An 11,236-nucleotide genomic window follows, 5' to 3' on the forward strand; every position below is an offset into this window, starting at 1 on the left:
CAGTACAGTACAACAGTACAAGTACAGTACAACAGTAATAATATGGTGAAATATTATTACAATTTAAAATAACTGTTTTCTAATTGAATGCACTTTTAATGTAATTTATTCCTGTGATGCAAAGCTGAATTTTCAGCATCATTACTCCAGTTTTCAGTGTCACATGATCCTTCAGAAATCATTCTAATATACTGATTTGCCACTCAAGAAACATGTCTTATTTGAAATATAATTATTTTGTAATATTATAAATGATTTACTGTCACTTTTGATCAATTTAATGCATCCTTGCTAAATAAAAGTATTAATTTCCTTAAAAAAAAAAAAATCTTACCGACCAAAAACTTTTGAATGGTAGTCTACATAGAGTGTGTACAAAATGTGTTGACTAGACATTAAATTAATTTACTCCGATAGGATTTTTCTCTAAATCCTACTCGTGGATTCTCACACAGCGTGGAGTAAAAACACATCTTGCACTAGTGATTTGCTCTGGTTTTAGATTAGATTTAGCACTTTGCCTGCTGGAGCAACAAGTGGCAAATGGCCCGACCACCCACTCATAACAACACGTCTATTTAAAAGAAGCATTTGGCTGCATGAGATCTTATCTAATGACATAACAGCAAGATGTCGGAAATGACTCCCTTTTGTCCTACTTGTCAAGAGCTGCGGCAACGACATGCACATCTGACCTATATCAAGACACCAAAAGGGTTAAACCGGACAAATCTGCACTGTGCAGACTCTGCACAGCTTCCAACAAAGAGGAAATGAAGTCTAAATGTCAGGAAGTGGGTATAACAATAGTGATTCCACAGACAGGAAGTCTGCCCCGAGAAATGCGTCAGGGGAGAGAGAGAAAAGGATACCGAAAGAGATAAAACAAAAACTCCATTGTAAATTGAAACTTTAAAACTTCTGCACAATCGCTTTCACTTAACGCTTGGATTGCCACTGATAGTACGCTGGGAAAAAAGCACCAAATCTCTTAATCAGCTCATGCATAGTGAAACGTGCTGACCTGGTGCAAATATTCTCAGGAAAACATCATGCCAGACAGAGAGCGGGAGAAAGCAAATGGGAGAGAGAGACAGGAATGACAGGAATGAGAGAACACGCCTCCTCTGGTTGCAACGAAAATATTGATCAGGGGTTTTCAAACTGGCAAACAGGGAACCCCCAGGGGCCAATAAGGGAGTCCATGGAAAAGCTTAGAGAAAAATTGTGTAAAAAAACTCAAAATTGAATAAATAATAAAACATAAGACCTAACTAACTCAATAAATTAATTGATTAAAATAAAAATACAAAATATTATTACAATAAAGAAAGAAAGAAAAATTTAAATAAAAAAACTCCAAGAACTTACAAGGGAGTGAGTGGTGGGGTATCCGTGGAAAAATTTAGAGAAAAACATATTATATATTAAAATAAATAAACAATAAAACATAAGACCTAAGTAAATAAATCAATAAATGATTCAAATAATTAAATAATGATTCAAATAAATAAAATAATTTAAGAAAAATAATAAAAGAACCCCCAGAGGCCCGGAAGAGAGTGTTAGAGGGTCTGTTGAAAAGATTAGAAAAAAAAGTGTTTAAAAAAAAAAAAAGGGAAAAATGTGACCCTGGAGCACAAAACCAGTCTTAAGTCGCTGGGTTATATCACAAATAATAAATAAGTAATAAAAAATATCTAACTAAATACATCAAATATTTTTTAAATAATTAAAATAAAAATGGTTAAAATAACAATATATTAATATATAATAATACCAATATAATAATATAATAATAATAATAATAATAATAATAATACATAATAGTATTTTAATAAATAATACATAACAGTACAGTAGTGAATAGAATTTCTCTCCAAATATTATTTTATACACATTTATAATGTAATTTTTTCTCAATCTAAATTTCGTCTTTATATATTAAAGGGGTCATAGGATTCCCATTTTCCACAAGTTGATATGATTCTTTAGGGTGTTAATGGAAAGTCTGTAACATAGTTTGGTTAAAATTTCTCAATGGTAGTGTAAAAAAACACATTTTTTACCTTGCCAAAAACAGCTCGGCATCCGAGATCGGCTCGATTTGATAAAGGGGCAAAAGTTTTAGTAGATTAACAAAAAACCACTGGGTGGATTTTTATCATTATAGGGTGGTTGTGTACACACACTGCCAACACACATTTCAGTTCAAACAACTTGTAAAAGTGCATGTAGCATCATATGACCCCTTTAAAGCACATAGCTGTCTTTTAAATTATAGAATGAGGGTCCCTTACTCGAGGATGATCATATATGTGGGTCCGTGGCACCGGAGCGATTGAAAACCCCTGACCTACATGATATGAACATAACAAACCTGGCTGAGAGCAGTCGCAGGCCCAGATCCAGACTCTCTCCCTTCACCTCCTGCATAGTGACTTTGCGGCTAAGTGGAGTGACGGGAAGCGGATCCTCTGTGCCAAGAGGGTTTAGAAACTCCTCCAGAAACCTCTCCAGAAACTTCCCAGCGTCGCCTTGCTCCGTGCAACTCATTCTGAGTGTGGATTTGCAACCTTTTGTCCAAAGCAAGCTTTGATGCAAACTTCAGGTATGAATCTACACAAAAAAATAAATTAATAAATAAATAAAATAATAAACACAACCATCTTCACCAGAACCGGTCAGCACTGTAAACGTAATTTTCCTCATCATTTTAAAGCAAATATGTTGCTAAGGTAACAGTACAGAACAGAGTATAATATATAATATTTAGACATAATAAATTATTAATATAGAAACTTTTCTAGGCTTTGTGTTTAGGTTGATAAAATAATCCATGCAAAATAGAATGTTAAAGTGTTGGCCAATCAGAACACTCGGAGGCGGCCCGCTGTCAACATCAACCAATGACCTGCACTTGGGGCGGGGCTACCTGTTTGTCCGAACTATAACCGACAAGGAGAGGTTTTTTTTTAAGTTTACGCTTTATGGTTATTTAAATGTAACGAAAGTAAGCGTATGTGTTGTGATACCACATTTTATCTGTAAAAATGTGACAAGTCATATACTCTTCCGATTTTCAGATGGCAAACTACAAATACAGAATGTATCTATAGTACACTAAACCTACAGACGTCTTCGCAAATTTCGCAAAACTGAACTTCTGTCTAACCGCAGTGTATTGCATAAAAGAAACTTTGGTTTGATGCATGACTACAAGGATTCATGGTGTAACTTCTGCGTGACACCTTACGAGAAATTGCACTGTCGCCATTTGAAAGCAGCACAGCCGGGCCTTGAACTACAAGCAACTGATTAGTTTAATTAACAGAGAACATAGTCGTGCGTAAACGTGCAGTATATACCTTTGGTGGATGGTTGGCGTTGCTTTATGCGCCGACACTCCCTTTTTTCCTGATGAGTTGGGTTTGAAGTGCTCCTGCATGAACGCACGCCCTTTCAGTCACTACACAACAAAAGCCAAACCATCTGCGGAAGTCGCTGTGACAGACAGGAAGTACAAACTTAGCGATATACAAGCGATGAGGATGAACGTGTGATGCGCGGAATAGATTTGTCAGAACGGGATGAAGACAATCCGTTTGGTTGTCAGATCGTTTTGGCTGTGTGGGCGGTGACAGACCGATCTTATGAATATTAATATATTACTTTTAACGTGCTAACCAACGAGCGCCCAGTCATTCACGTAAGGTAATTAATATTCATAAGCCAAGGTTCTGCTTCTTAAAATGGAAATAAACGAGGCGGCGATTTTGTAATAGTGACAAGGAAACATTTTTCATTATTTTTTTGCCATTATATATGCAAAGATCCTTTAGATGGACAACGTCAAAACCGTTATTCAAACATATTATTCTTATAATTACATATTACAACATGATACTGAGAGACAAGTGGCGCCTTTTCTTTTTTCTTTCTTTCTTATTAAACTGAAAATTTTTATTTTTATGTAATTTTTTAATGTTCTTAATATTGTTTGCATAATGTGATCAGTTAAACATCGTAAAATGTTGATTATATACTCTGAATGAACACTGTTCTTAATATTGTTTCTAATGATTATATACATTTCTGTTAAAAATTCATATAATCATAAGATAAGTAAACGCAGCAACTATACAAATTAAGCAAATACAGAAATGTAAATCTAAAATATAGAGCAAATTAAATGTGCAACTGAAAATTTGAAACATGCTCTTGTTGTGGTACCATGTCCCAAAAACATATTAATACCATAGCCTGTTTGTTTTATTTTCATTTTTTGTTACTAACTTTATATATCATTTTGCCAATTTATTTATATATATATTTAGTATATTGTTTCATATAGATGTGCGACTTTTCTATTTGAATATATTTGAACATGTAATTTAGTAGCAGCCATTACTCCAGTCTTCAATGAAATTATTCAAATAGAAAACGGTTCTTTTAAATTATAATAATATTTCACAATATTACTGTTTTTTTCTGTATTTTTAATCGAATAAATGCAGCCTTGCTGAGCATAAGAGACTTCTTTCAAAAACACTAAACACATTTTGTTTTTTTCAAATGGTGCATTGTATAGGCATAAACTCCCAAAAAAAACAAAAAAAACAGACAAGATACAGCAAAGACTCTATTAAACTAAAAGTTTATTGCCATTTTCAACTTTTGAGTACTTTGCACTTTAAGCCTTATTAAGCTGGTTTTGATTTTCCGCTGCGAGACAAATTAGCATTCTATACAAAATATGCTGCCAGGGCTGCCATTTTATCTTTAGGCTTTTTAGGATTCCCTCTCCCCACAGGCCTCCTCCCTCTTCCCTTCCCTCTCCCTCTGCGGGCTCCTCCGGCCCGGTGCATGGGATGCCGCATGGTCGCATGTTTCAGCTCCACCAGATCCTGGAACACAGGGTCGCAAAACACACAGCCAGTGTGCTGCGTTTCACCATCAGGCAACGGCGAGCGTGTCTTGTTGAAGTCCACTATGACCAGGGAGGCTTCGCAGGAATCACAGCTGTCCTGGGACACCTGCACTTTATGGGCGTGCTCGAAGAAATGCACCACAACGTTGCATTTGTTGCAAGCCATGCGCCACTTTGGACCCGAGGTGGGATCGAAGACCAGGACGCCCGTCTCACATTCAACACACTGGCCAATGCCAAGAGAGTTGAGGGAGTGCTGACAGGAAGGGTGGGTGCACTCATTACACCCCATCCCTGACCGAAATAGAAAGAGAAATGACATAATAAGGGATATTCTTCAAGTACGAGAACGTTTACATTTCTTTTCATGTTTTTAAGCATTCCCTCCCCCCGCCCGTTTCATTTGCCAGAATGTCAGAATCCCTCACCCAGTCTTTTTAACTGCAGCTCTATGATAAATTTATAAAAAGCTTACATTTTTCGAGGTATATTTTGTATTTTATATATTTACCCTATGGGCTATTTTAAAAAGGGGCTCCTTGATATGTCCCGCCCTGTCTTCCTGTTTCAGTTAAAATGACCGTCAACACATAGAGTAACGCTGCGTGTTTCTAAGCATTTCAGGGGACCTTTAAAGGTAATGTTCTCTTCAAAATTGAGCAAAAACTCAATATTGTATATAAAAATATAATATTGTTGTATAAAATCACATTTAACTTAAACTCGTGATATTCGGGACAAAATGAGCACTCGTTTGATAGCCTACTGCTCTTGCTGCTCGTGTGATATCGCTTATGGTATGATAGGCCTATAAATTAAATATGAGACAAAAAAACTCATACAGGGGCATTTTTTGCACCAATATCTTGAATTTTAGGGCATAACTGCATTTATGGAGTTGTTGCCCCTGCATCATATTTGTCAACTGTATGAAATGTAAGATGACGTACAGGTTTGGGGGCGGGGCCAGTGCGTTAATTTTAATCGCGTTATCTTTTCATAACTAATTAATTAAGTTTATCCCTAATGTAAAATAAATAATTTATACTTAATATTTAATACAAATTATTTCATGTTTAATTATTTAATAATTGTTTATTTATTTATTATTTAATAATATTCAATAACTACATTTTCTACAGTTGATTTCATTTGGAAACAAAACGTTTCTTTTCATTTTCATAAACTTGAAAGATGGTTTATCCAACCATTTAAAAAAATATATTTAATCCAAAGGTTGATCAAGGGCATAATCAGATCTCTCATTACTGGATACGTGGGAAAAAAATGTAAAGTACATAAAACACAGTTTGAAAGAAACCTAATTGAAGAATCACTTTAAAACAAGTTGATTTGAGAATCAAAGCTTTTTAGTCTCTCCTACCTTTCTTCATGTCTCTGAAAGGAGGGTTGCTGAAGCAGTATGGACACACAGGGTAGCTTTTGCCACGGGACCCCGAGGTCCACAGCACCAGCTCAAACTCATCCAGAGGACACTTGAGCTCCTTGTACAGCTTAATGGCTCCATTCTGAGGCAAACTGTAGGTCTCGTCACAGTGAGAGCAGTGCAGGCGACTGGGTTTGGCCTGGGGGTGATTAAAAAAGACAGTTACTTTATATTTAACACTACATCATGATAAAGCTGTAAAAAGCAATCTGGGTATCATCTGACTCATCTTTTTGCAGTTGTAGAATTCGTTTTATGTGCATTTATTGGAACATAATATTGAATACTTATGAAAATATATTTGAATAATAATAATAATTATTATTATTATTTTAGAGCTTTTTTTAGATGTTGCATTTGAGCAGACTTTTTAGTAAATAACGCTTCTCCATGTTAAAATTCATAATTGAAAAAAATATTGATGGTGGAAAACACAAGTCAACTACCAGCATTTATTGAATTTCAGTTTATAACTTCATTTTCCACATATTTTACCATCCAAAAGGAAGAAGTAACAGTAAAGACCTCCATACTGTGGCTGGACTTCACTTGAAAAAATCAGCATTAATCTCCCTTATGCAAGCGGTGGACATTGAAGCCCATTTAACAGGGACATTAGACCAACAGCCTAGAGTCTAATTTGAATGATGAGGGACACTGATGAATAATGTGTGAGTTATTCCACATTCAGATGGACACAGGACAACATTTAGGTAAAATGCTTCCTTGTTGAAGGTCATTTTCAGGTGCTAGAGAGATGAGAGGCTGGGCTGAAAGCCCAAAGTGCATCAGAGCAGAAAAGAAAAAAAACACGTGATTTACAGCAACATGATCATTCGGATGGTAATTAGGATCAAAGTTAGTGTGCATATGTGGATGCTCTGGGATCTCCATCCATATCAAATGAGTCATCAAAAACTTTAGCTGCATTACTCACTGCGAATAATCAGCATAATTTCCTCTCAACTTGAAGTCAGATGTTTAAAAACGGTATTTTTGATGTACAAAGCATTGTGCACTATATACACAGTACTGTTCAAAAGTTTCGGGTCAGTAAGATTTCTTTAAAGAAATTAATACTTTTATTCAGAAAGGATACATTAAATTGATCAAAAGTGACAGTAAAGACATTTATTATGTTACTGTTTCATATAAATGCTGTTCGTTTAAACTTTCTATTCATCAAGAAAATACTGAAATAAAATCAAATGCATCACGGTTTCCACAAAAATATTAAGCAGCACAGCTGTTTTCAACATTGATAATATTAAATGTTTCTTGAGCAGCAAATCAGCATATTAGAATGATTTTTGAAGGATCATGTGACAGAAGACTGGAGTAATGATGCTGAAAATTCTGCTTTTTTTTTAATTACATTTTAAAAAATGTTAAAATAGAAAAGTTATTTTAAATTGTAATCATATTTCACATTCTACAAAAAAAATACAAATAAAAATAAATGTTTTTTTTTTTAATTACCAACCCCAAAACAAAAATCTGTTTTCATAGTAAACTGAACTCAGACCTGAACTACAGATCATAGCATGTACAGACTTTTTTTGCTGCTTTCTTTGTCAACATGACCTTTAGTTTGAACTGATGACAGTATGGTAAGATGGAGGAATGTTACATATTTAACCAAACACGCTTGTCTCAAAATGGTCCAAAGTTCAGTTCTGCACAGCACTCAAGTCAAATGATTGCAACACCATGTCTGGGGCTTTGATCCATGGCCCTGACCCTACCATTAACTCCTGATTTGGAGACATCATAGAGGGCTTTGACCAACAATTTTCGAACATTTCTGGAATGTTTCAGAAATTTCCTGGTAATTTTACACCTTTTTGCAACCCTAGTCCTAAACACATTCATCAAGGCTACAATAATATGATCAAAAATACAGTAAAAAGAGTCATATTGTGAAATGTTACTAGTAACATTTCCAGAAAAAGAAAGCAAGAATGCAGTACAAGTAAGAAGTCAACACGAGTCGTTACAGACCTGGATGTACTTCATGAAGCGATGGCATTTGCCACAGCGCGAGAGAGGTTTCCCAGTAGCGGCGATGGGAGAAAAGGACACTTCCATCAGCTCATCCATTCCTGTTAAAAACATTCCGAGCATGATTTAAGAGTCAATAATTAGCAAAAACAAAGCAATACACATTGATAAGTGATTAGTAGTGTTAGAGCAACATCTCTAATGCCAAATTTACACTGCAAAGTTGGCACAGAAGCGCATCTGATATGTTCAAAGTATTTACACAGCCATTACAACTGTATACTTTGATACTCTGGGCTGAGGTGGGTCTGACCAGGCATGATTTAGTCTGACTTTTATGCAGCAATCATATAAACATGGAGTTTCTCTGAGAACGTTCTGAAATGTATTTTTAATATGGTACAGAAATACAGCAGTAAACTAATTCTTTGCGTAGATTCATTGTGGGACATTACCTGCAATAGAGTCCACAAAGTAGTGAAACTTCCTCTTGAAGATGTCCAGAGTGTGCTGTAAGACCTGGTGGAAGTTTGCCTTTCCTAAAGCTATCAGATTTAGCAGTTTTTCCACAGCACTGCGGATTGTGGGCAGCACCAAATCTGCATCTAACACACACATACAGATGTACAAGGACAAATGTAAGTTTAACAAATGAGTCATGCACACACCAGCAAAATACCTGAGGTTAAAATGTTTTTTCTTACCAATCTTATAGTAACCATGAACCAGAACAATCCCCAGGTTGGTGGGTTTGAGTTTGCGGCCACTTTCAACCGTCACATAGTTCCTCTGGCAGATGTTGTTAATGTGGACAGGGATGCTGGCATCCGTACCTAGTGGCACAATCATTTGTTAATGCAGTCCACATAATAACTTTTACAATTTTCAGAAAAAAAGGTCTGCAATTAAATGTTCCTTAAAAAAAATACTTCACTTTACTCCCAGTTACTCCCAATTACTACCAGTTAAAGTTTGGCAAAAATCCTGCGTCACGCCAGATCCGTTTCCTACGTTGTTGTGATTTGATCTGAACGGAAACAGCGTATCCGTGTGACGCAGCTGACACAGAACAGCATACGCTGTTTACGTCCAGCTGATATTCTCCAAAATGGCACTAGGGTGATGCGGAGGAGACGAATTGTTGAATAAAGTCGTTTTTTTTTTTTCTTTTACGCACAAAAAGTATTCTCGTAGCGTCGTATAATTGCGGATGAACCACTGATGTCACATGGATTATTTTACAGATCTCCTTGCTACGTTTCTGGACTTGGGAACATTTCAGTTGTATTGCTGTCTATGCAGGGTCAGACTGCTCTCAGATTCCATCAAAAATATCTTAATTTGTTTTATGAAGATAAACGAAGGTCTTACGGGTTTGAAACGACATGAGGGTGAGTAATTAATGACAGAATTTTCATTTTTGGGTGAACTAACCCTTTAAAATATCCCTTATATATAATAGCATATAATGAATAATGACATATGAAACACTTTTCATAAATCATTGTGCTGTGAAATCTGCATGCGTTTGAGACTTGTAATTAATTTTGCAGTATTTTAGACACACTGCATCCAAAAAGTTACAACAATGGTGAACAAACACTGTGACCAAACACTAACATTGGAAGTGCACATCAGGGATAAATTGTATAAAATGACCTGTTTAAATTTACTCTTTTCTGTGAACTGCTGTGAAGGTTGTCAGCACCAATAAAACCGATCGTACCGATGCCGTGTTTCTCCATGAGTGTGATGAGCTCGGCCTCAGTCAGGTAGTCTGGTGGATTGGTCTGTTTCTCCAGTAGTTTGATCTCATCCACTGTAAATGTGTCTCCTCTCTCACACACCGGCAAGGCCTCTTCCTGTGCAATACCCTGCCAGGGCATCACCTCAGTGTAGCCTGTTTGCAAGAAATATTAATAAGCATCATCTCTCCACTAGAATATAATTTAAAAATGGCTAAAGTAAAAAAAAAAAAAAAAAACATTAATAAAGCTCATCTGAAGAATTCACGTACCAGCAGAGATGAGCGTCTTCCCGCTGCATGTGAAGCTCTCTGTGCCGATGCTGAAGGAAATTGTGGTCTGCAGGTATTTGCAGTCGGGGCTGACCGTTGCGATGAAGTGCCGTGTGATGTAATCATACAGACGCCAACCATCGCTGCCTGCAGAGACAAAAAGATATTTGCCATTTTATAGCTCTGTTGTCTTAGATCTGTCTTGGATTCTAGAGTTAGGATATTCCTGCAATATGGCCTCTGAACTGCATTTGGTTCATAGTTACATTACCATTCAAAAGTCTGGTGTGGGTACGATTTTTTAAATGTTTTAGATTTTTGTATTCGCCAAGGCTGCATTTATTTGACCAAAAATATAGTAAAAAAAAAAGTAATATTATTACAATTTATTAAAATAACTGTTTTCTATTTTAATATATTTAAAAATGTTGTTTATTCCTGTGATGCAAAGCATTATTACTTCAGTCTTCAGTGTTACATGATTCTTCAGAAATCATTCTAATATGCTGATTTGATGCTCAAGAAACATTTCTTATTATTATCAATGATGCTGCTTAATATTTTTGTGTAAAATGTCATTTAATGAATAGAAAGTTCAAAACAACATTTATTTGAAATAGAAATCTGTTACATTATAAATATCTTTATTGTCACTTTTGATCAATTTGATGCATCCTTGCTGAATAAAATATTTATTTCTTTAACCAAAAAAAACATACGGGACCGCCATATTTTTGAATGGAAGTGTATATACACTACGGGTCAAAAGTTTGGGATCAGAATGATTTTTAATGTTTTTTACAGGAGTTTCTTATGCTCATCAAAGCTGCATTTATTTGAT

At 35.6% G+C, this 11,236-nt stretch overlaps 2 protein-coding genes across 2 annotated transcripts in view; both read right to left on the reverse strand.

The window, feature by feature from the left end:
- The window catches only part of LOC107704983 (protein phosphatase 1F-like), a 13,904-nt gene extending 9,956 nt beyond the window's left edge, over positions 1-3,948 (reverse strand). The window contains exons 1-2 of the mRNA XM_016508097.1: positions 3,369-3,948; positions 2,381-2,593 (exon numbers count right to left, since the gene is read on the reverse strand). Of these exons, the coding sequence (XP_016363583.1) occupies positions 2,381-2,593; positions 3,369-3,448 (293 nt within the window). The 5' untranslated portion in view covers positions 3,449-3,948. The remainder of the gene's footprint in view (positions 1-2,380; positions 2,594-3,368) is intronic.
- Positions 3,949-4,643: 695 nt separating this feature from the next.
- Positions 4,644-10,655, reverse strand: LOC107704992 (DNA topoisomerase 3-beta-1-like). The gene is made up of 8 exons (XM_016508109.1): positions 10,634-10,655; positions 10,396-10,542; positions 10,105-10,278; positions 9,083-9,211; positions 8,834-8,983; positions 8,379-8,479; positions 6,315-6,516; positions 4,644-5,224 (listed from the first exon to the last, which is right to left on the reverse strand). Exons 1-8 carry the CDS (start codon positions 10,653-10,655, stop codon positions 4,746-4,748), a joined length of 1,404 nt encoding a protein of 467 aa, XP_016363595.1. The 3' UTR covers positions 4,644-4,745.
- Positions 10,656-11,236: the final 581 nt, after the last annotated feature.

This window comes from Sinocyclocheilus anshuiensis, unplaced genomic scaffold (assembly GCF_001515605.1).
Source record: "Sinocyclocheilus anshuiensis isolate Anshui unplaced genomic scaffold, SAMN03320099.WGS_v1.1 scaffold117, whole genome shotgun sequence".
Taxonomy (NCBI): domain Eukaryota; kingdom Metazoa; phylum Chordata; class Actinopteri; order Cypriniformes; family Cyprinidae; genus Sinocyclocheilus; species Sinocyclocheilus anshuiensis.